General features: G+C 40.4%; 1 protein-coding gene across 3 annotated transcripts in view; it reads right to left on the bottom strand.

The window, feature by feature from the left end:
- Positions 1-2597: 2597 nt before the first annotated feature.
- Positions 2598-26206, bottom strand: part of ADPRHL1 (ADP-ribosylhydrolase like 1) — a 60620-nt gene continuing 37011 nt past the window's right edge. For 2 of the 3 annotated variants that reach the window (XM_033948753.1, XM_033948754.1), the window contains 2 exons: positions 24233-24386; positions 2598-6618 (listed from right to left, as the gene is read on the bottom strand). In XM_033948753.1, the coding sequence (XP_033804644.1) occupies positions 3369-6618; positions 24233-24386 (3404 nt within the window). In that variant the 3' untranslated portion in view covers positions 2598-3368. Of the gene's footprint in view, positions 6619-21060; positions 24387-26206 lie in introns of those variants that run through there. The other variant, XM_033948755.1, reaches the window with a different exon arrangement.

The raw sequence follows: 26206 nt of genomic DNA, 5'->3' as shown, positions 1-26206 counted from the left end.
TTCATCAATTGTAGTTCCTACAGTTTCCTTTAATTACTAGGCTACCATAATATTGCCAGAAATAGTGAACACTGATGTTTTAAATTCTTCTAGTGTAGTATATTTTTTTACCACAGTGGGGCACTTCTACACTGTTCCAAATCCAATACCTCTCTCAGAAACGTTTCAAATTCTTGTCAAAGACACAAATTCATTGAACATTTCTTGCATCAATGATATTGTTATAACTTGTACTGCAAATTGTATAAAGGGGAGAGCCTCAGATCCCCGTGCGTTGATGATTGTTTCAACCGCACTGGAAAGGGACAAATTCTTTCATCGGCTCTTTATCCCCCTCCTCCCTGTGACCAAGTCAAAACATATAAGTGCCGACTAGACAACCTGCCTAAACTTTTGGTTATACCTGCTGTACGCCTAGGTGTAGGTCGGCCCACCTCCCGCCCTTTCCCCTCCTCTAAAAACACCCCTTTTCGCTCTATGTGGTTAGAGGCAGGGGAAAGGCCTAAGCTGGTTTTAGATACGTCTAAAACCAGCTTTGATTATGGGTACTTGGACCATCAGGCTTTTTGATCATCCAAGTACCCATTTAGGCCACTTTTTATAGACTTTTTTTTTTATTGTGAGCCCCATAATGTTCTTTAAAGTTGTTAAATTGCGAGAGGGTGGTGAAAAATTGAAAGAGGGCTGGCCCACGGTAGCAGTTGTGTAACTAACACTGGCCATCATCGGGAGGACCGAGCAACCTGTCAAAATGGTTTGGAAGTAGTTTTTGAAGAAGTTTTATGTTTTCACTCACAGCATATATTCTGAAGGTTTTTATGTCGATGATCAAATGTTTGAATCTGAACCTTTTGCTTTTCCTTCTGTTAAATTTGCTTATTCTTTAGCTCATTAGTAAGACACCTTAAAGCAGGGGTGTCAAAGTCCCTCCTCAAGGGCCACAATCCAGTTGGGTTTTCAGGATTTCCCCAATGAATATGCATGAGATCTATTAGCATACAATAAAAGTAGTGCATGCAAATAGATCTCATGCATATTCATTGGGGAAATCCTGAAAACCCGGCTGGATTGAGGCCCTCGGGGAATGACTTTGACACCCCTGCCTTAGAGTGATGATCTGTTTATTTTTTTCCCCAATAGCAAACCATTTCCTTTTAACTCTCCTTCTGCAGAAACAGTCTTCCCTCATGGTGCACTGGCAGGTCAAGTCTGCTTCATCTTTCCCTAATACCCAGGCAGCTAATAAAAATGAATTGAACATATTTACTTCTTGACATGACACACCTGAGACTTCAGTATGCTGGAGATTTCCTACAGTTGGTGCTTGTCAGTGACCCTCATGGTTAAAAGCAATAATGTACGAGACATAATATATGAAAGGGGGGTGGAAGATATGTTTGGATGAACACAGTGAGGTTGCATGTTTTCTTCCTTTTTCCTCTCATCTTCTCTGTCAAACATATTTTCTCCCTTACTTCCCTTTCATCTGACCTTTCTCTAATCTATTTACTTTCCCTTGTTCCCCATCTGTTGCATCTCCAATGGAAACCAGACCCATTATCCAGAATAGCACTTCATTTTTTTTCCCTTTCTTGTTTCCCCTCTCTCCTCTCTGTTTAACATGGCTCCTTTCACTACAGTTTCTGCTTCTTCTGGTCCATGCAGGCTGAAAATGGCTTCTGTAGTCTTCCACTTGTAAGCAGTGGGATGTTTTCTGCTGGAAACATTCTGGCCCTTCTTTTGCACAGTTATTAGATTTACTAAATCCGGTTGCCTGTTTCCCCAACTACTATGGTCCAGACAGCCACACAAGATGACATTTTTTTTTCAGGCATTCTGATCCAAATCATAACTGGCACATTCACTTCTTAGAGCAGAACTGAGACAGAGCCAGAATCTTAACTCAAACTCAGCTTTACTTCAAATTCAGCCTTAGGTCTAGAACAAGGTGTCATGGGTCAAATAAAATGAAAGAAAAAAGGTCTCAAACAAAATAATACCCACAATAGCTTAACAAACAAGAAGAAAGGGGGTAATAATCAACCAAATAACATCAGATAGAAAATTAAATATAACTGCAAAAAATTGATTACTTAAACATAATAATAATAGTAATGATAAAGGAGGAAAATGACATCATAGTGATCATAGAATCTCTTATGACTCAACCATTCCAGATCCCTTTTCTGACAAAACAGGTTCTAATCATCAGTCCAAATACTCCAACCACCTACAGGTGAAGTCAAAGTGCAAATACTGTGCACCCAAAGTGCTCTACTTAAAAAAAAAAACCCAAAAAAATCAATCGGGTGAATCATAAAAATGAAATTATTAAAGCACTAGCACCATTTATCTTAATGGTTTTCTCAGACTCCAGGGAGATTATTAAATAGTCAGCGCTGGAGTCTGAGAAGACTGTTAAGATAAGTGGTGCCAGTGCTTTAATAATTTCATTTTTATGATTGACCTGGTTGGTTTTTGGTTGGTTTTTTTTTTAAGTAGAGCACTTTGGGTGCACAGTATTTGCACTTTGACTTCACCTGTAGGTGGTTGGAGGATTCGGACAGATGATTAGAACCTGTTTGTCAGGATAGGGATCTGGAATGGCTTGAGTCATAAGAAATTCTATGATCTGATCCTTGTGCCACTATGATGTCCTTTTCCTCCTTTATCATTACTATTATTTTTATTATTATATTTAAGTGAGCAATTTTTTGCAGTTATATTTAATTTGATATCTGATGTTATTTGGTTGATTATTACCCCTTTTTTCTTATTTGTATGGGTCAAATGAAAAGCACTAAAACCAGGATATCAGTTTGCTCCTTTGTTTTGGGACAGACTGATACAGTTATGGATTTGCCTAACTGCATGTATGAACTCCAGGTCTGTACATGGAACAGGGCAAAGCCAGGATCGGATCAGCCTGTTCGGAAGAAAATGAAACCCTAAGGAAAACAGTGAACCCAACTAGAATTGAATAGCCTTTTGTATTTGGCAGTCTAATTAACTACTATGTTGAAAGGTTGATTTGGAGCACCCTATATGAGCACTCTGCAAGTGGCAAACAACTTTATTTACATGATTATAAACTGATAATCAGCTGCTATGCATGCACTGTTTCATTCACAGTACCCTCCCTTCTCATTTCCATTCAAAGAAACATGATGAATGTTCACTATTGATTAGCAATATATGCATGCAGCACTGTGCTTCTTTTTGTTACATTCTCGTGGTAACTGGCACATTCATTAGAACTGATAAATGCAAACTGATATCTAACCAACCTAAAAAAAGCAATGGTTCTGGCACAGAGGCAAAATTAGCAAAAGTTAGTTGTCAACATGACTTTTTGCGATGGCTGAATTTTAGGTATAACGTTTAAATGTGTCAGGTATTGTAACGATAAGTGGCTTGAAGGACTGCTCAGGGGAGTTTTCATTTTCACTGTAGCTTTCCGCTGTGTATTTGACCCTCTCTGTGCACTGTGCGCCTTCCTCCTTTGTTTTATTAGAAGTGCAGTAGAATTTTCCCTCCTCTTCGGTGTTTCTTTGTTTCACTAGATCATCGGGTTTTGAAGTCTGATGCTTCTGCCTCCTGGCTTTGCTCGCCGCACTCCTTCCAGAACGGTCCAGATTGCTTTGAGGCTGAGGTTTTTGGAGCAGTTTGGTTCCCTGCATTGCTGGCCTTGTTTGCAGTTGGCATCCAGATGTAGCACTTGGACTTTTTGCCAGTTTTGCATGCGGTTGGCATTCGGATGTACCTGTAGGACTTTTTGTTGGTTTCTCTTGCGGTTGACATTGAGATGTAACACTTGGGCGTTTTGTTGGTTTTGCTTGCAGTTGGCATTCACTTGGCCTCCTTGTTGGTCTGTCTTCATCCTTAGTGGCTAGTTTGCTATCATTTTCACTGGGGTTTAGAAATATTTCAGATTTGTGCTTAGTTTCCCTTCCTATACTTGCAGGAATGGAGACACTCTTGCCTTTAAGATCCACCACATTCCTTTTACTTGGTGAAGGCATCAGGCTTTTGTGAACAGGAAGTTGGATGGTTAATGTTGCTCTTTTGATAAGAGGTTCCATTTTATAAGATGGTTTAACTATCACTGGGCAAAGTGATGGGATATTTTTTGATACTTTCTCTTTTGGGAAACTTGTTTCAACTGCAAAAAAGAGCTCTCTTTTTGGTTCAGCAAACTTCGTTCGTTTTCCTGTGAGTTTGCCTACATTCAGACCATTGCCAGAATTCTCACCACCTGCAGTGTCTGGTTTGCTGCACATCACAGATCCTTCTGGACTTTTACTGAAAGGCAAGCTGGTCATTGAGCTTGCTGCACAGGATCCCTTAGTTGGACTCCTGTGCCACAACTTAGATGTCACCTCATGCTTAGCTAACTTGGAAGCTACTTGATGGTCAACATTGCACCCATCAGATAAGGTAGGGATGCGGTTTGCAAGGACATTATTATCACTGCCAGCAGCAGAGCTGTCTACATTAGGAAGACAAGCAGACCCTTGATTGGCAAAAGCTATTTTAGTCTTAGCCATGACCTTGAGCTCTTTATGTTCCTGTGGTTTCAAAGGTTTTTTGTATTTTGCATTCAGCATGTTTTTGGAAAAATCATCATTAGGTGTTTTACCATTATTGGATTCAACAGATTTTTCCTTTTGTCTTTTGAAATCCTCGTTTCTTTTCTTTTGTATTTTGAATGTCACATTTTCTTTTCCTTCATCACCAAGGCTTACTCCATCTGTGCACTTGGAGTCCTTGGTTTGCACCATTTGTGAAGTATGACACTCCGACATCCCTCTTGCTTGGCTGAACTCTCTGTCTTTTGCTATATTATTGCCATCATATTTAATGTTATCTTTATGATGCATTCTCTCTTTTTCTTCCATTTCTATAGCAAATGCTTTTTGTTGTTTGGGTGGAGATCCTGCCATTATGTTTTCCTCTGTGGGATCACTGGACATTGTACTGGAATGTATGGAGTGAGGTTTATTTGTGTCTTGTAACTGCAATCTGTAATCATGCAGTCTCTGTTGATTTACAGACCGAGTTTCTAAGGCAAAGTTTGCTGTTATTTCTTCACTGGAATTTACATAATTTATATGATGAACTTTATGTGGCTCAGGCATATGCATGGTGAGACTACCTCCTAAGCTGGTTAATTGTTTTGGGTATTGCTTATCTGTCATTGTATTCTTTGCTGTTTCTCTACCCTCTCTGCAATATGGCTCTTTTGGCTGTGTCATCGGTGTAATATAATTAAATTTTCTTTTGCATTGCTCATCTACTTTCATGTTTCCAACCATCGCATTACTAGGTTCAGTATGATCTGTATAGCCAGTGTCACATACGGTCTTTGCTGCTTCATACTGTGTGTTACTTATATTTTTAGGTGTGTTATTACCATGCTTTGTATTTTCTGTGCCATCAGACTTACCTGTTACCACTATCTGAACTCTACACTTATCTACGTTTTGACACTGCCCATCTACTGGCTTGTTTTCTGGCATTTTATTGCCTGGGCTAATAATTTCCATGCTATGGTATCCACCTGGTTGCACTGTTTGAGAATTGAGACCATCTAGTCTTTTGTGATGTATACTCACAATCATGTTTTCCGGTATTTCATTATCAGGTATAACATTATCTATGCAATGTGATTTTTTGGGATGTTCTACTAGAATGCTATGCTTAAAACACTGACTCATTGTAGATCTGTGAGCCAGTTGAGTTAAGGGTTGGGCAACAGTTGCAAGGTTCAACTCAGGCCTTGTATCTACCGCACACAGTAGATAGTCAACTACAGGGGGATTTATACAAGCTGCTGTCTTTGTCGTGGTCTTTAATACTATGACTTTTGCTTTGCATATGGGAACCTTTAGTGGGCCTCGTCTCTCTTTTTTCTCTCCTTTGTGTAATAGAGATGCCTTTACTTCTGCTACTGAACACAAGGAGCTACTATGTTCAAATTTCTCTTTCAGCATGCTCAGCATGGAGTTCTTGTTGACTATTCTAGGGAGATTAGTCTTAGCATCCTTCACTTTCCAGTTTTGTGGCTTATCTTTAGTTTCTTTTTCTTCTGCAGCCATAAATTTGTTCAAAATGTTCTTCACCATGTTTTTGCCGACAGGAATATTCCATTTTGCCCTATCAGAGTCGCTCACCATTGTGGTTTCCTCTTCATCTTTGTTCTCCCTGCCCTTGCCCAGTTTAACAGTGCCTCCTCCTAATCCTCTACTCAACCATTGTCTTTCTTTAATCATTAGTTTCCCAACCTCCCTCATCCTCTTTATTGGAGGCTCCCGGAGGCTTGTGAACTTGGACTGCAGAAGCTGAAACCTCGTGGGGTGCTTGGTGGCACTTCTGCTATTGATGTTGTTGCTGCTCCGGTTGAGTCTCCATTGGTGTTTGATTGTTTCTTGGACCCCCATGTCCTTTGCTTCCTTGGTTTGTGCTTGCGAGCTGCAGCTAGCAAGCTGCGTGATGTAATACAGCAAGCTACTGAGAACCGCAATGTCTCCTGGGTTGTCAATCTTGAGCTTGATCATCCTCTTCAGCACCATGGGGTCTACCGGCATCTTATCACCGTGAAACATTGTGCATTTGGTGCTGCATAAAACAAAATGAATGCTCTTTTGTAGTCATCAACATTACTGCTACTTTTTTATTCTTTTGTCTTGCTACAGTATGCCACATAACACAGGTTAAAAAACCCCCAAAATCTATTGCTCACATACAGTTAACAATCAACCTATGGGTTGAGACATCTCCCAGTTCTGAAGGGAGACTTTAGGCCAGCCCTGAATTTATGGCCTCCCAGCTGATCTGAAAGACCAGAATTAACCAAAAGTCTCCCTCCTGATACTAGGTCATAACACACGCTTAGGTTAGTCAATTAATAACATGCAGATCATTGCAACAGCTTGCAAAACACTGAAAAGCATCTAGGTGATGCATTCTGTTAATATTCTCCCCGCCGAACATATATTTGCTTGTGTGCTTTCTGAATTATCAAGTCACCTGATCATACGATCCCTCTCTTTGGGTGAAGTGGGTGCTAAACACTATTGAGCAAGCTCCTTCCTTTGAATTCATGGAAGGTTCATTTGTATTATGTTTGGCACTCCCAATTATTTTGAAATATTGGTGCCTATGCACCTGATGTCTACTGACTCTTAATACATTCTTTGTAGTTATATGGTGGGGACACTAAAATCAATGAGGCATGTATGTCTAATTTCCCATTGGCCATGTTGAAAATTTACCCTCTGAATTTGGTGTGTGCATGGAAGTCTGTCGGTGAAATAATAGCATATTATAAACTTGTGTATGTATCAGTATCTGAAATAATGCTATTCCACTGCTGGATTTCAAAGGAAGCAATAAGCCTAGAGCACTGTTATCTACTCTTGACTTGGAAGAATTAAGCCCTATAACAGCCTGAGACTTAACACTGTAAACTAGAACTTGTGAGTGATGGCTATAAACTAGGTTCCACTGGAAGGATAAACAAGTGTCGGTTTTCTGGTCCCAGGAAAGTACTCATCTAGCAAACTGAAGCATTACGAGCCTGTGTACAAGTGCTTTCTGAATGGGATCATGTTAGCCTGCCAAAGGAGCTTGGTAAAATTGAATAAGAACATAACTTAGGGTTCCTTTTAAGAAGGTGCGCTAGCGTTTTTAGCACACACACCGGAATAGCTCGCGCTAGCCGAAAAACTACCGCCTGCTTAAGAGGAGGCGGTAGCGGCTAGCGTGCGTGTTTTTGTAGCGCCACCTATTCCACGCGTTAAGGCCCTAACGTGCCTTTGTAAAAGGAGCCCTTAGTATTAGCATACCTTACATTTAGGTACCTGAAGTTACACCAGCAATAGACCCACAGCTGGATAAAAAAAAAGATATTCAATGCCAAACCATCCAGGTAAGTGCAATCATCTGGAAATTAACTGGCCTCATTTGATATTCAGATTAGTGCCTGGCTAGCATGATAGATGAAGATAGGACGGCTTCTTTGCTCTCTTAACTTTATGCGTTTGAATAACTGGTTAGTGGATTGAATATCACCAATAACCAGTTAGGTGTTGGCTCTACCCAAGCTCTGCTCTGGCACTAACCAGACAGTGATGCAGAAGTGAGAGGCAATATTAAGCTATGCGCTATTTTGTGCAAAAAAAAAAACAGAGAGAGGCAGATGCACCACAGAAAAATACTAAAAAAAAGAGAATGTGCGCTCAAAAGAAAAAGAATTATCAGAGCTCAGTGTTAAAAATAATTTATTGGTCACATAAAACCCATCGTGTTTCAATGTCGGGCTGCCTCAGGGGTTAACGTAATCAAATTCTTCAGCAAGTGTGATACAAGGTCACTGTATTACTGCTCCTTTTTATCCAAAACATATCCTAGATGCTAGAGAGACATCAGCTGATATTGAGATTGCAAGAAGGAAGCTGTCTAATTCCACACTGAGCCTAGATATATATGCTGGGTTGTTTTCGGTGAACAGCATTAAATATTTGATCTGTTTTTGGCCGGCTTACACTTATCTAAGTTGACTTTAAGTGCTTGGCGGTTAAGTTATAGTGGCCAAAGACAGACCAGCTATTTGGGAGTCCAATTTGGCAGCTCAGCATTTAAAATCAGTGACTAACCTGCAATATTGCCAGCTAAGTTATAGCCGCTAAGTGCTAATATTCAGCAGAGATAGCCGACTATTTCCGGCTGAATATTAGAACTTAGCTGGCCAAACACTATTTAACTGGCCAGGAGCTGTTTTCACTTTGTTTTAGGGCTGCTACTGGCCAGGGTGACAGCTGTTTTCAATTTATGTTAGAGTTGCTAAGGACTGTAGATTTATGCTGTCCTTGACCAGTGTTCTTCAACCTTTTGACACCTATGGACCGGCAGAAATAAAATAATTATTTTGTCGACCGGCAGTTGAAGAACACTGAGCTAAGTCGTGGGCCAGACCCCCCCCCCCCCCATCTTTATGCAATTTCCGCCCCAGACCACGCCCCCATAATAGTACTAATTGTAACACCATTTTTTCCATTCATTTTTCATATATATACACACACACACACAATATAATCGTATTAACAACACATAATGGTTAACCACAAAATTAAACTACACAAAGCACACTGTATGCTTCTCAATATTCATTCCTACCAGAACACAGATAACCCCATGCAAATACGGGACCAAAAACTAAAAGTACTAATATATACAAACAAAACCCTAAGATGCAAGACTCTGCATGCAGTACAACCCCAGAGGAAAAGAAACAAATGCATTTCTTCCTGAACAGACAGCAGATATAAATCAATCACTAAATTAAAAAATAAAATAATTCCCCCTATCATTGTTGTCTCCCTCCCTCCATGCTGTGCCTTGTATTCTGGCCTGCCTCCCTATCTTCGGGCCGGCTCCCTCTTCCTCAGTTCTGCAGTTCACAAAGCCGTGGGCAGTGGTTCCTCGCATGTCCCGCGCCTCATCTGGAAGCCTTCCCTCTGACGTTGCGACATCAGAGAGAAGGCTTCCGGTTCAGGCGCAGGATGCGCATAGGAGCCTCTGCCCACGGCTCTGTACATTGCAGCACTGAGGAAGAGGGAGCCGGCCTGAAGACAACGCTGCATCGATTGCACCGTGGACCGGCGGCTGAAGAGCACTGTCTGGGGCCCGATGCATGTGCTGGCTCTGTGGACTAGCAGGAAATTTCTGCGGACTGGCACCGGTTCAAGGACCAGTGGTTGAAGAACATTGTCCTAGACAGATGTCTAGTCTGCCTTATGGCAGGGCCTGACCTGCACTGTCTTCAGGACCACCAGGCAGGCTCAATCATCATATTACAGTTTAACAAACCCATCAGTGACATTTGAAAACTCCCACAAATGGAACTGTGTTTTTCTGACTATAGAGGGAAACTGGCAGCAGAGGAAGCAGCAGGAGTAGCACTGCTCATAGACTTCTGCCAGCTGGAGGACTATACACAAGAGATGGGGATTACAGACAGATTTCTGCTGGTAACATAATAATAATAAATGTGCCACTACGCGGCCTCCGGGATCGGCACCTAGGTCTCTGGCGACTAGCGACGCATAGTGATGCAGAAGCCTGGAAGTGGGTATAGTTAGGGGTAGCGCTGGACTTCGTCATTACTATGTGCCACTGGCCATGATTATGACGGGACACTAGGTGCTGGAAATGTAGGCCTACATTTCTGGTGCCTAGGGTCCTATCAAGCCGCGATTCTGGAAGCAGTGCCTGTCGGTAATTGACACGTAGCAGGAGCTGCATACAGAATCAGCCCCTTAGTGCACAGATTTTGAGCACCTAATTTTTAGTACCCTTTATAGAATTGTCTTCTTAGGAAGTAATAAATCAGCCTGCGAAAGTCAGCGGGTTTTAAGGCACTGTCAGCTGAATTAAGCTCAGATATCAATGCCAGGGCAAGCCATTGAATATCCAGGTAAGTGTAGACACCTGGAAATTAACTGAGCTTTCTAGAGGGAAAAGGAGTTTCATTTGCACCATAGTGATTTTCGATATAACTCAAGTCTATCATTATTATTAAACCATCAGTTTTCACTCAATTTCCTTTAAATTCTTAATATGTGATCTTTCCTGGAAGAATTTCTTTCTCTTTGTCTCCTTCTTCCTTTAATTGAGGACTATGTTAAAAAGTATGGGTTACCTCTTTTTTGTTAATATATTGATCCAATAATGAAAATTGATTTATTTTTGTATTATTTTTTTTGAATTATTATGACTATCAAAAGAAATATTGGATGTATTAATACCGTATATTGCCTGTTAAGCACGATTGTTGTTTATTTGAAAATTTAAATAAAGAATTACAAAAAAAAAGAAATTAACTGGGCTCTGGTCAATATTCAAACCAATGCCCGGTTAGATCGGTGGCTAAAGATAAGACAGTGTTTTTTCTGTCCTAATTTTATGTGTTTACTTAACTGGCTAGCGGACTGAATATCACTGCTACCTGATTAAATGCTGGCTCCGCCTAAGCTCTGCCTCGGCACTAACCAGATAGTGCTGTAGTAGTGAGAGGCAAAATTTAGTGGTATTATCTGCTTAAGTGCCGCTGAATTTTGGAAGATGGCCAGCTCAGATGGCCCGATTAAACCTCTTTCTGGTTGATATTCAGTGGGCATTAGTCAGCATTTTTTGGATACCACCAGCGATAAAATTGGAAATTCAGTGCCAGGCCCTGTGCAGGCTTCAGCATTGAATTTCCAGTTTTATTAAAGCTGGTTAGCATGTGACCAGTTAAGTTAGTGTTCAGACTTAAGCAGTCATGGGTTAGCACATAAATATAGGAAAGCTATTTATGCAGTCCTATTTATGACCTAAACCTAGCTGATTAGGTCTGAATATCGAGACTTAACTGGACTCCACCCCCCGGAACACCCTCGACATAGTTGGCTTTAGGTTCAGCGCTAACCAGCCAATTTCAGTGAGAATAACTGGTTAGGTGTCACTGAAAATGACCAGACAGCCACAACCAAGTGAGCAGCTGTTTCTGACCAGTTAACCCAAGACATCTGCTTGATTTGCCTCTGCCTTAATCCTGCCCTCCCCAAAAAAGTGGAGATAAAAATATTCATGTGGAGACTAATTTTATAACAGATCACCTAGTTTGGAAGGTCAAGCAAGCCACTATTTTGAGGCTATCTCATAAAAAAAATATAGGCCCCCATGTCTCTTTATAAAATAGACTCAAAGTAAGAGGCATCTTAGCGGAGGTCTCTGGGCAGCACCATCGGGAGGCAGAGGGCAGGGGCGTCTGATATCATACACTGCCGCCGGGATCAGCAGCTTCAAATTTTTGCTGTGCTAGTGTCCCAGTGGAAGAGACACCTTAGCGGAGGTCTCTGGGCAGAACCATCGGGAGGCGGAGGGCATTGTCATCTGATCTCACACATCGCCGCCAGGACCAGCAGCTTCAAATTTTCACCTCGCTAGTAGTGTGTGGCCAGTGGCATGCCCTAAGGGGCGTGCCACAAGGGGCATGACTGGCCCCTTGGGAGCCCCTTAGGAGCCAAAAGAAGCTGAAAGGACTTGGTGGAAGAAATTTGGTAACAAAACAAGGAGAGAGGGAGGTCCCAACCTAAACTGCAGTGAAAAACCAACCAAGAGCAAACAAAACAAAACTGCAGGTCTGTACAAAACGTAGGCAAAATTTATTGTGACAAAATAATTATATGCAAACCCTTTTACCAATCAAGGGACCCGACACGGTCTGTGTTTCGGACAAACCTTCATCAGGGGTCCATGGTAAAAAAGGAAAACAAAAAAAGTTACAAAAAAATTGTAGAGTAGCAGCAAGAATTGAGCGACGTTGAGGTCCACTAACTGTAAAAAACTTTTTGCGACGGTTTTTTACAGTTAGTGAACTCGAAGTCGCTCAATTCTTGCTGCTACTCTACAATTTTTTAATGACTTTTTTTGTTTTCCTTTTTTACCATGGACCCCTGATGAAGGTTTGTCCGAAACACGGACCGGGTCGGGTCCCTTGATTGGTAAAAGGGTTTGCATATAATTATTTTGTCACAATAAATTTTGCCTACATCTTGTACAGACCTGCAGTTTTGTTTTGTTTGCTCTTGGAAGAAATTTGGTGACTGGAGCCTGAGGTATAGAAGTTTCTTTTTTTCCTTGTATGACTATGGTAAAGCAGAAGAGGAAAGCTAAAGGAACCAGTACTCAAAAAACTCTTGGTCCAATGGACAAACATATTCAATCTAAGCCACCTATAGAGCATGTAGATGATTTGTCCATTTTGGGAGCCTCACTAAGTGAGGGTGGTTGTTTGACTCCTTCTCCTCCATTTACCCACCTGAGATTGTTTCCTTTAAAGGAACAACCCAGGTGGACAAAATATCTGCTGAGTCTTATGCATCTTCTCAGATACAATGCAATGTTGCCAGTATGGGTCCAGTAGCAGTAATTTCCCCAAATTTGTTTAAAAATTTGGACGAACCTCAAGATATTACTTTGAAAGATATCTGGCAAGTGTTTGTTAGGACTGAAGAATGCATAAAGACTACTATACCACAGCTATGTAGTTTTTCTCAACAGACAGTGGAAAAATTTCATGAAGTTGATACAAAAATTGACAAGTTGGAAACCAGACTGTCATGGATTTCTTCAAACTTACCTAATTATCAATTAGTTTTCTCTGCTTTTGTTAAGAACAGTCTGATTATACACAATTAGAATTTCTTCATAATCGAATGAGAGCAAAAATATTATGTTTATTGAATTTTCCTATTTGTTATCTACTGTCTACTGAGATTTTGTCAGGCAAATATATGAAGGAAGTATTGCTTTGGGATAAAGCTGTAGAATTAATCATTTCTGATTGTAGGTATGTTTCAGTACTGAAAGCTGAGATAGTTGAGAGAAATGCAAAGGAGGAAGCTAAAGAGTTTGAATTTAACAGATTTTCTTGAATCCTCACAAGAGGAAATCACAACTAGAGCAACCCTCCTTGCAACTTTCTCAACGGAACAGGAGAAAATAAATGTTAAAAAAAAATATTTCCAGAATAAAAATTCTCTGTTTTGTGGCCAGCCCATATGGATTGTTCCAGATGTGGCTAGGACCATGCAACTACGTCGCAAGAAATTTTTGAAATTTAAAGATAAGAGTTTTGTCTCTGGCAGGTAATTTTTTTCCTTCAATTTCCTTGCAAATGTGTAATAATGTTACAATCTAATAGATATATTTACTTTGATCCTTCCCAGCTTGAGAGATTGTTGATTGAAAAACAAGTTTCTGAAGTAGGTTAGGAGATTTAAAGGACAAATTAAATATAGAATGAAGAATGGGTAGTGATAGAAGGTTAAGGTCCATATTTTTTGTTATGAATAGACAATTTGTTAAATAATTTCTTGTTTCTTCTTCCTGTTGATGTGGACTATGTATTTCATTTACTTTATTTCATTTGAAATATGTAACTAAATAATCCTTAATAAAATAAAATAGGCTCAAACTTCAGAAATTATGCCTAAAATACAGCCTCATACATTTATATCAGCTTGGGAATTGATGCAAATATATGTGGGTGAAGTACATGTGTAGGTTCGTATTTGATAACTCAGACGACTCCTCCAAATATACCTACTTGCAAGTCACAAAGAAGGAGATACCCTATAATTCTAGTGTTTTTGCATGGATAAGACACTTCTGTGTGCATAAAATGGCATTTATACTTAAAAAATCCTTTCTGAAATTACCCCATAGGTAAAATTTAGCAAGCAAAAATAAGAATAATATAGACAATCAGGTTAATTAAGAGCTAAGGAGGCCATATGTATAGTTAAATAGAATATCTTGGATTATATGTACTATAGTTGATTAGTGTATCTCGGATATTTATTTTTACTGTCATGTACAATTAATTAATGTATCTCAGCTGTTTATTTCTACCATGGTATGTATAGTTACCTAGTGTATCTCAGATATTCTCTATCCACCATACCTTGGTCATTGTACCACTAGCTTTGCAAATACATCTTGTCCATAATTGTCTTAACTATACTGTGTATGTATTCCTGTAACCCATTCTGGGCTCTTTTGGGAGGACGGACTAAATAAATGAATAAATAAATAAATCTAAAGTATAACTTTATGAAAAGATATAGGAGTATGCTTAGTGCCAACTCTATAATGCCATTTTAAGCATGCCTCAGCTATTACAGAATACTAGAGCTATAAAAGTGCACTTGTGCCACTGGCGTAGCTATGGGTGGACCTGGGTGGGCCCAAGTCCATTCAATCTTGGCTCAGGTCCACCCAAGACAATTCAGCAGTGGCCACATTTCTCCCCTCTCTTCCCCTCTCATTTTTTTCTCTAAATCTCCCCCTTCCTGAACTTCATCACCTTTGCAGGCAGGAGCAGCGACATGTATTCACTTCCTGGGCCAACCCTGCAGACTTACCTCTGCTGCACCTCACATTTGCTGATGTCACTTCCTTTTTCTCTCTTTCTGGCAGGATGTGAGGGAAGCCTGCAGGGTCAGCTGAAGTAGCGGATGCATGCCACTGCCGCTGCTCAGGAACTAGTGTACACTGGGGAGGGTGGTGGCAAATGCCAGATCCAGAAGCAGAAGAATGGGGGCAAGAAGCAAGATAAATTAAGTGGTGGGTTTAGTTTGGAAAGGACCACCCAACATAACTGTGGGCCCACCCAAAATAATGGTCTGACTATGCTACTGACTCGTGTGCCAAAATACAGTATAGGCAAATCCACTTATAGCAGGTCAGTGGCTGGTGTAAGTTGGCATGTCTAGGTGCACTATGTAACTGATAATATTCTATAAGTTATGCATGTCACTTGAAGACATGTCCTCGACCCATCCACATGTACACCCTCTTGAAGTTAAATGCTAAGCAATTTTGGCATGTACTCTATAGCTTAGTGCCTATGTGTATGTCTTTAAGTTGACCACTGACCCATGGCTGCATGCACAGTGAGGAATCCTCCGTGTTATTTGTCAATGCAGAGTACAGGAATGGTGTACCATTTCCTTCTTCAGTGCTGTGTGTGGCTGCCTAACATAGGGCCCTGTAGCCTACAGCACCTGGTATTCCCCAATGGTCTCCTATCCAGGTACTAGCCAGGCCTGACTCTGTTTAGCTTCCAATAGCAAGAGCAGGCCTACCCAAGGCAGCCAGGCTGAAGGCGCCTAATATGTGTACAAATGCCAATTATTACTACCAATATCATGTGTAAGTTCTAGTATTCTATAACCTATGCATGTTTTTGTTGGCTAATATTAGATGTCAGATTATAGAATTGTCTTTCATATAATAATCTTAGAATTTTGAGAACCAGGGAATAGCTGGAGATCCAGATTCAACTCTTTATCCCTTGGGTCGACATTATGAATACTGTGGAGACAACATTCATAGGTGGGAGGAAAGGATGTCTCAACCATTGCCCAACTTTGACATCTAGTGGTTGGACACATGCATATCAAGTCAGCAGAAATCACAGTTTGTGGCTTTTGCCTGTGTAGTGTGGTGGCTGGGCTAGATAGGACAGAGCAGGGAAAAAGACTCTTTAAAAATGGGGGGAGGGGGCTAGATATGAAAAAAAACTCATGCTGCCACATTCCAGTAGAAATTCATTCCAATTGAGCTGTAAGTTCAAATGAGCAGTAGAAAACAGCCAAGCCGTACAGAAGAGATCTGGTATCTAAGATATTATATCTTAGATTACAAACTATTATCTTCTGCAATATAAAATAATCTATTTTAAAAATAATTTTGAGACAGGAAAACTATATTTTAAATTACAGTAAAATTATGTTTGCAAAATAGGTTATTAATATCTAATGTACAGTTCCTACCCATATGCATGATTTTGTCCTGATCTTCTCAGAGAAAACAGACAAGATTATATGTGCAACTGGGGTAAAACCAGGAGTGGATTAGTATGTCCTGAAAACATTTTAGCCAGCTGGTAACCTTAGCCTAATAATTAGAATTCTCCTATGCCCTAAAAAGCATCTAGCAATGTGATCACTTCCAGGGTTCAAACAAGCATTTAAACAGTCTATGAAGTGGAATCAAGATGACCTATATGTCATAGGAGTATAGCACGACAGCTTTCCACAAAGGTCTTATTGTTATAATTGTTGCTTGAAATTCCATAATTTAAGTTTGCGGCTCATTTGACTCCGACACCCTATGATATCCTTACAGGGTGCATCTCTGTGGAATGCTTTGCCTACTGATGTTAAGGGATCTTCAAATGTGTTATAATTTAGGAAAATTGTAGAGAAAACTAAAGTGCCACCTATGCCACGGCGTCTTTTCAGGCTAACACCATTACAGGGCAGAAGTTATAGAGCACAAGTCCTAGTGAGAATGATTGCATAGTGACATGGGTCATATCAAGCTTTCTACCAATTGGTCACTGGATGTTAAATGTGGCTGGAACATGTTCAGTTATAGTCATTTCTCTTGATCTCCTGACGAAGCCACAGGCGAAATGGGCCCTTTGAGATCACGATTGTGAAGTTTCATTGCTGTTTGAAGCTAAGTTCCAAACTCATAATGTTTACAGAATATTTATGATTTTAACATGATAAGATTTTGCATTAAGGTTGGAGGTAGTGATTGACCAGTGATTGATAAATTAATCCCCCGAATTGATTAGCTTAGGCTGCCCTATAGTGAGTTGGGGAATGTATTTCTGAGGTCTCACCACAAATGAGTTTTATATTTTGAATGAAAGCTCAGCCTTACCACTCTTTTCAGTATTGACATGAAAACTGCTGATCATGTGGAGAAGACTTCATCTAAGGCAAGACAGTTGTTAGGTTGCATCCGCAGGAGTTTCGTCAGCCGGAAGCCTGAAGTCATAATGCCATTATACAGAACCATGGTGAGGCCTCATTTGGAATACTGTGTGCAATTCTGGAGGCCACACTACCGAAAAGATGTGCTGAGAGTAGAGTCGGTGCAACGGATGGCCACCAGGATGGTCTCGGGGCTCAAGGATCTATCGTACGAGGAAAGGCTGAAAATTTTGCGGAACATAGGGAGAGAGGAGACATGATCGAGACTTTTAAGTTTATTACCGGCCGTATCGAGATGGAAGAAGAGATTCTCTTTCTCAAAGGACCCTCAGCCACAAGAGGGCATCCGCTCAAACTCAGAGGCGGGAAATTTCATGGTGACACCAGGAAATATTTCGTCACCGAGAGAGTGGTTGACTCTTGGAACGAGCTCCCGGTGCAGGTGATCGAGGCAAACAGCGTGCAAGAATTTAAGAGCAAATGAGATGCCCATGTGGGATCCCTTAGAGGATTAAGCCAAGGGAACCTGTCACCAGGAGTGGGATCCCTAGGATAGTAGACTTGGGGGTGGGTCAGTAGAGTGGGCAGACCTGATGGGCTATGGCCCTTATCTGCCATCATCTTCTATGTTTCTATTGATTAATGAATTATTTATGATCTTTGGCAATAGTTACTTCACCCCACATTTTTGTTTTTTATCATTTTTGATTTTTCAGTGGGGTTTTTTTGTCTTTCTTGATTTTGTAGTTACTGAGGTGACATTACCTTGACCTTTTTGAAAAAAGCAAAATATAAATGATCTCTGCATACAGTGTGCTTTGTTCAATTCTCTAATGGGGAGATTTTGTAAACGGTATTTAGATTGACTAAACCCCCATTTCCTTCTTTTCAAGTTTTTGTTTAAAACTATAACAGTCAGTGCATAATCTTAGGTGTCCAGACAACTTATTCCAGAGAGACACTCTGGCAATTGAGAACATTTTCGATTTCATGGCCACATATCTCGCACCTACTGCTGTTTTTGCTAATAATCTCATACCATTTTCTGATCTCAAAGCTCTGTTTGGTCTATAGACCTCCTGTAGAAACTGAAACCAGTAAGGGACGGATTGATACAAAATCTGGTATAGCAAAGATAACACTTTGTAATGAATCCTTTGTTCCATAGGTAGCCAGTGAAGTCATTTCAGAAGAGGGGTAATGTTTGTTGTCTTTGTAACACCACTAATCAGTCTAGCTGCTGAGTTCATTAGTACCTGTAGGGCTTCCAACTTTGTTTTGGTTAATCCCCAAAATAAAGAATAATCCAATCTAGATAAAATCAAACATTTGACTACTATTCTGAAGTCGTATGGTGTCAATAGTGATTTTAGCCTATATAGTGTATGTAGTTGGGCATAACCCTTATGAATGACATTCATGATCTGTTTTCCCATAGTCAAAGCCAAATCTAGACAGATCCCCAAGATGGTCATCTCCTTTTTCACCTCAGTCTGTGCCCTCAATACATCCATACATTTAATCACATTAGCCTTAGTATATTCTCCCACTATCATTAATTCGGTCTTATTAACATTCAGTTTTAAGCCTTGCTTTGACATCCATCCGCACACCTCCCTCATGCACTGATTCAATCTCATCTCAGAATCTTTCTTTTGTCTATCAATAGGGGGAAAAAAACAGGATGTCATCCGTATATATTCTATACTATACCCCTAAGTTCTGGAAAACCTGCCCCAGTGATGACATATAAATGTTAAACAATAGTGCCAACAGGGCAGACCCCCGCGACACACTTCTTTTGATCATCACCTTCTCCGAGACATTTTGTCCTCCTCTCACACAAAATGATCTTCCTTTCAAATATGAAGAAAACCACTCATGAACCCTCCCCTGAACTCCCAAGCTCTTCAACTTTGAAAGCAATACTGTAAGATTAACGGTATCAAAGGCCCCAGAAACATCAAGTGAGATCAAGCAGTACGAGTGGTGTCCATCCAAGCCCTCTTTCAAAATATCTAACCCAGATAACAATAATAACTCGACACTATGTGCCTTACAAAAACCATACTGGAAAGAGTCTAGAAAGTCAAGATTCTGCATATACTCTTCTAATTGTTGTAGTACGAATTTTTCAATCACTTTCCCAAAAGAGAGAACCACCGAAATAGGCCTATAACTAGACATTTGTGCAATATCTAATCCCCTTTTTTTCAATATAGGTGGACAATTTCCTGGAGGTAAAGTCCATAGTCTGTTATTGAGAAAGACATGGGGGAAGCCACTGCTTGCCCTGGATCAGTAGCATGGATCAGTAGCATGTTTCTACTCCTTGGATTTTGGCCAGGTATTAGGGACCTGGATTGTTCACCGTGAGAACGGGCTACTGAGCATGAGGGACCATTGGTCTAACCCAGTAAGGCTATTCATATGTTTCTTGCATATTTCAGGAAAATTTCCACCAATTAAAAGATTTATTAACTTCGGACATTACAAATGGAACAATACTACAAAGTACCAAATGCATCGTATTTGTATTACAGGGGTCATGTATTGACCTCGTAGGGGTTATTTTTGCAATACATATACACAAGGACAAATAGCAGCTGTATATCTTACAACAGGACTTACTAGTTGCTTGCACCTTTTCTGAATCTATGTGTAATTTTTCCTCCAGTTAGTTACCCTTATCTATTTTATCTGTCGATATATTCCATTTGGAGTTTATTAAGTTATTTTAATAAGTATTGTGTTGATATTGTAAGTAGCATACTATGCTATACAATGTGGTATATTATTTGATTATTTTGCTATTATAATTTTTATTGCATATATGTACAGGTTACACTTGCTGTATATACCACCTTGGGTGAATTTAAAAAAGTGGCAAATAAATTTTAATAAACAAATTCAAGCAGTAGTCATTAGATATTAACAGGTGCTAAAGCCAGTAGTTTATTTTGTTTCTAAAACCAATGCTCACTCGGTATTTTAGGGGAAAAAAACTAGTTTTATTTCAGGTCCTTTACAAGATAATTCAGCCCTGAGGAATAAGCTGACTGAAAATATGAATTGAGCTATGACATGCTGTAGTGGGTATATTTAATAAGAAACTTGAACTGTGATCATTGCACTATACTTAGTGAAGATTGACACATATAATTTCCTCCAGCTTTTGATGTTATTTTTAGTGGATTAAGCTCATAAGAACATAAGAAGTTGCCTCCGCTGAGGCAGACCAGAGGTCCATCTCACCCAGCAGTCCGCTCCCGTGGCGGCCCATCAGGCCTATTGCCTGAGCAGTGATTCCTGACTATTTCTATAACTTACCTCTTACTCCTATCCCTATAACCTGCCTCTACTCCTATCTGTACCCCTCAATCCCTTTGTCCTCTAGGAACCTATCCAAACCTTCTTTGAAGCCCTGTAATGTGCGTCTGCCTATCACAGCCTCCGGAAGTGCGTTCCATGTATCCACCTCCCTCTGGGTGAAAAAGAACTTCCTAGCGTTTGTTCTAAGCCTGTCCCCTTTCATAAGAACATAAGAAGAATTACGTGATTGCACTGTAATTGAAAGTATGTTGTAATTGTACTGTCTTTGAACTATTGCGAATGTTTCAATTGTTAACCGCTTAGTCATAGGCAGTCTAGAAATTTTAAAAATAAATAATGTTAAATTCATGATTCCCATATGAACAGAACAAAAGAATAATGAGATACATTTGAAGAGAAAATGGTTGGTTTATTTACATTATTTCAGCCAGTAATAGAAAGATTTGTTTAAAAATTCTAATCTTATAAAAACAAATTGTTTCCAACCAACCCTCATATTTTGAAAACATAAAACACAAGGGACCCCTTTTACTAAGCTGCGGGAGTGAGTGCCACGCGGCAAATGCTCCAATGCCCATTCAATCCCTATTGATGTCGGAGCATTTAACACGTCAGCCCGTGCTATCAGACTTAGTAAAAGAGGGGGAATGTTTTTTGGCTTTACCTTGGACATGATCCCACAGTTCATTACTGCATACTGGAAGCTTTTCACATAGCAGTACACATGCATCATGCATTCCCGGTGGAAAATGAGACAAACATTCCATTCACGAATTGTAGAGGAGATAATAAATGAACAAGAATTTCTATAGCACAAATATTAGGATAGTAAAGACTGAAACATCTTCAAACCCCCATGAAATGTGGCTTGTGGTTATATGGGAGTAATTTTGATTTGGGGGGTTGAAATTACTAACAAAACAACATTAGTTTCACAAACAAAATGCAATGCCCAAAGAAATATTAACACTGTATGATATTTTACTCCTTTTTTTAAAACTTCAGTAATGATAACTTATAACACTGACAATAATATAATCATTTATAGTTCACTAATAAGGGTTATCAATCGTGTGACTCTGAAGAGGGGATAGCTTGACAGTAGTTAAGGCTGAAGTATGGAAGAGAATTAGGTTTGCCTGGATGCCTTAAACTTACTGAAAAGGCATAAGCTAGATCCATCTGGCTCCATTATCGCAAGACAGTGTTGCTCTAGTCCTAGATTATCCCCCCTGCCGCATACTGATTTGTAGTTCTGATCTCCCTATCTAAAGCAGGACTACAAATCCAGGCAAGGAGTAAAACCAGCACTGAATCAACCTGTCTTGAAAAACAATAGCGTCAACTGGGACTAAAAAGAATATGGGGAGGTTCTAGTTGGGTAAAGATCAAGAGCTTACAGATATCCCCAGGGGCCTCATTCCCTTCCACCAACTCTGTCAAGGACATATTGAGCTAGGATGACTTTCAAACACCTGTTCCTCAGTATTCTGAGGTCTGTTATGCTGCTTTGTTATGTCAACAGTGCAGGGCTAGATACCTCAGAATATCTGGATGCTGGTGCTGGAAAACTTTGGACTAGCTCTAAGTGTCTCGACTCATCTAGAATTTTGATGAGACCAGGTGAAAAGATTAGATAAATGTGAAAACACTATACACTTCTCCCTCCGAATTCGCAGTTTCCGCATCTGTGGTTTCGATTATTCACGATTTTTCGGCCGCTGTCTCCGCCCCCCAAAAAACATCATCACTAAAGCTCCACTGGAATAGGGATTGTGGGATTCCCACAGGGATGGAAAAAAGTTGCTGCAGGATTCCTGTAGGATTGTAGTCAAAATCTCTGGTGATGCAAGGATGATGCTTAGAAAGCAGTAAGAGAGGCAACTAGAGTGCCAGAATGAGGCTTGGAATACCCTGAGAGGCAGTCAGAATGAGGCTTGGAATACCCTGCGAGGCAGTCAGAATGAGGCTTGGAATACCCTGAGAGGCAGTCAGAATGAGGCTTGGAATACCCTGAGAGGCAGTCAGAATGCTACCAGACTGAAGCTTGAATACTCACTAGTTGAACAGTGAATACCATTCAAAAAACTGTGGGAGACTTTTGTCAGGAGGAAACAGGTAATAGTGCCCACTCGTATGGGTAAGGATGGAGAAGATTAATTGTGTGAATGGGTGGGGATGGAATGGTTTTTAGCAAGTACAGGTTAGATTCCAGTGGGAACAAGTGGGTAGGGGTAAAACGTCTTACCCTGTGGAACTGTCTTACATCTGAGGGCCTTGGAAGTAGTGACTCAAGGAGTCCTGTAATATCAGCCAAAAAGGTAAGATTCTTCACTCCCTCTCCCCCCACTATGGAAGAAAGTACATTTTACCTCTCCCCAGGAAGTGACACATCATATTAAAATCGGCTAATCTCTCTAATTCTACTCGGTGGGAGGGACTCCTTTAGAACGCAGCATCTGAGCCCGAGTGCCCCCAAGTAGACAGAATTTCCCTCTGTCTTATTTATTTCTGCTTCCTTCATTCCCTGGGGGAGGGGGTTGTCTTTCTTCCTTCAATTGCTGCCTGGCTGCCCTGAAACCACGAATATCAGTTGAGCGGTTATTCGCGGTTTCAATAGCAAAAACAACGGCACATTACCATAACCGCAAGTAACATATTAAAAAGTTATTTGTGGTTTTTCCATATTCGCGCTTAATGCCAGAACGCATCTACCGCGAATACAGAGGGAGAAGTGTAGATTCAAGTGCACTTTGTTAACCAGAATTACAGTGTATAGTTTTGCACATCAGAATCAAAACTGTGCTTTTGCTGAATTATAGATACTTGAGGTGCCCTTTTACTAAGCTGCATTTGGGGCTAATTTGCTCCTAATGCAGCACATGTGGCCTAACATGGAATTTAGAATGTGGCCTAACATGGAATGTGCTAATGCAGCACATATAGCCTGACATGGAATTTGCTAAAGCTTTCTGTGCTAGTTTTGCCATCTGTGTCCACTATGTATATAGTATTTAGTTTTTCAAAACCTGTGCTCCACCTAAAAAAAACCCTAAGGACCCCTTTTATTAAGCTGCACTAGAGGTTTATAGAGCGGGTCAAAACAGAAAATGCATTAATGCCCATAGAATTCCTAAGAGTGCCAAAGCACTTACCTTACTGGCCCGCACTAAAAACCTCTAGCACAGCTTCATAAAAGAAGGGGTGGGTAAATGGATTACAATTAAAACATACATTTTTATTTTATTTTTTTGGACAGGGTGTGCCAGGGGCAAAGAATGGTCGTGCTAACAGGTTGATGCAGACTTATGGTAAAAGCTTTTACTGCCTCTGCATTAATTTTTTCAAATGTCCCTGTGCTAACAATAACTTTAGCACAAGGCCAGAAATGAAACGAGACAATTTTATAGCTGTGCTAGAAATGAGCTTAGCATGCAGAAAATACCCGAGTAAGTGCATGCTAAGCCCATTCACTAGTGCAACTTACTAAAAGGTCCCTAATTTAATTAAAATTAGTGAATTATTCAAAATATTTCAAAAGACACCAGAAATCACTTTACTTGTCCTCTTTGGATACTTTGAAAAGTGCTTCACCCAAGTGTTCCAGCCTCTCTCTGTACTCAAGATCCTGGTATAAGCCCTTAGGAACATTGCTTAGGCCATAAAGTAATCCATAGAAACATCCAGCAATGGATCCTGTGGGACCACTTTCTCCTGCAAAATGAAAGGAATTAGGCTGGAAAAATGCTATGGTGAGTTACAAACTTTCCTGTCCACACAAACACATGCAAAAAAAAACCCCACACAACAACAAACAAATAAATAACCCCAAAACAATATCACTATAATGTTAATCTAATTTTTAATTGAGTTGAAAGCACCTTTTATCACAGCAACTGATCAGGAATGAAAAGTCTTGTTTTGCCAGACATGTGTAAGAGAATTGGCGATACGGGAGGCACAGATTGCCTCAGGCAGAGACAAAGATTTTAGTTGAAAAGTTTTACCTTTCCTTGTGGAAATAACACTGTTCTTCAGTCTTAGATATAAAACTAAGCTGTGTTGGACTGATAGAAATAAAGGTGTAAAACCTGGTAGGGGAACAATGCCAGACTCAGGCTTTCATACAGCCATGTGGTCCACAAACATAGTAACTTTTCTCTCTCAGACCAAAGAAAGGTGGGCTTAAGCTCTGTTGGTGCAGCCTAGCTCTCTGGGAGAAGCTCATCCCTCAGAGGATTTAAGTCCACAGAGCACACCTTACTTACAGTATACATTTTAACATAAACACATAAACTTGTTCTTATACAAGAAACTGAGCTAATGCCCACATAAAGTGGAAGCAGAACAGGGAGTAAAACCTGTGGAAATTCACCGTCTGATATTAACTCAGTATGGACATAGCACCATGAATCAATGAAAGGTTTATGAGTGGGTAAAAAGGTTTAAAATGGGAAGAATAGGTGTAACCGACAAAGGTCATTCTGGTTGCCTACCAACATCATGCACATAAGAACACACTGACGGCGGATGTCTTGATTAGAGAAGACTGACTAATAATGGTTTCTCAATTGGCTATAAATTTGGATATCAGCTATGGATCTGCATTTGCCATAATGCATGATGACTTGGGATACAGGAAAGTCTGTGCACGATAGGTTCCCAAACAGCTTTCGACTCCTAACTCCTCTCACCTTGGGTTCTGCATCCCCAACCCTCTATGTCATATCTGTCTGTTCAAATTAGATTGTAAGCTCTTCCGTGCAAAGTGTACAGCGCTACATATGCCTTTCAGCAGTAGTAGCTTATTGATCTGCACAAGCAACAGCATGTAGAGGTTCCAGTTCCAGAGACGATTTGAAGAAGATCTGAGTATTTTGGAGAGAATTGTCACCGGTGATGAGACATGGGTGCTTCATGGCAACCCGCAGAGCAAAGGACAAAGCATGATGAAGTAAAGGAAGCGGTGCTCACCTGGCTTCGGGGCAGCCAAAACAGGACTGGAGAAGTTAGTTGAACGATACAACAAATGTATCATCTTGTATAGGGACTATGTGGGAAAGTGATATGTTCAGTTGCTCATAGTTACTTCTATTAAAGCTGTTAAATGTATTTTGCCTTTACATTTTGATTTACCCTCATTTTTACTGTATTTTTCGCTCCATAAGATGCAATTTTTTACCCAAAAAAAGTGGGTGGAAAAAAGGGTGCATCCTATGGAGCAAATACCCAACCCCCCGCCTCCCGTTACCTTATTTAAATCAGCACCTGCCCCTCGCCCGCTGCCACCGCTGCTGCTACTGGTCGCTCACTGCAAATAAAGGAAGGGACACTCGCAGCAAGTAGAGGAAAGGAAGGGCCATGTGGGTGCAGCGATTGCACGCTGCCGGCCCAGAAGCCTAACCCCCGACGTCAATTCTGATGTACATAGTGTAGCTTTGACAAGTGTGGAAAATGGAGGCTGCAGGTGTCTTGGGTACTGTGTCTGTTGACGATCAGAGGTATACATTAAGATTGAAACGCTACATGGCAAA

This window comes from Geotrypetes seraphini, chromosome 6 (assembly GCF_902459505.1).
Source record: "Geotrypetes seraphini chromosome 6, aGeoSer1.1, whole genome shotgun sequence".
Taxonomy (NCBI): domain Eukaryota; kingdom Metazoa; phylum Chordata; class Amphibia; order Gymnophiona; family Dermophiidae; genus Geotrypetes; species Geotrypetes seraphini.
The sequence above is the reverse complement of the archived record's forward strand: the minus strand, read 5'-3'. Positions and strand labels throughout refer to the sequence as shown.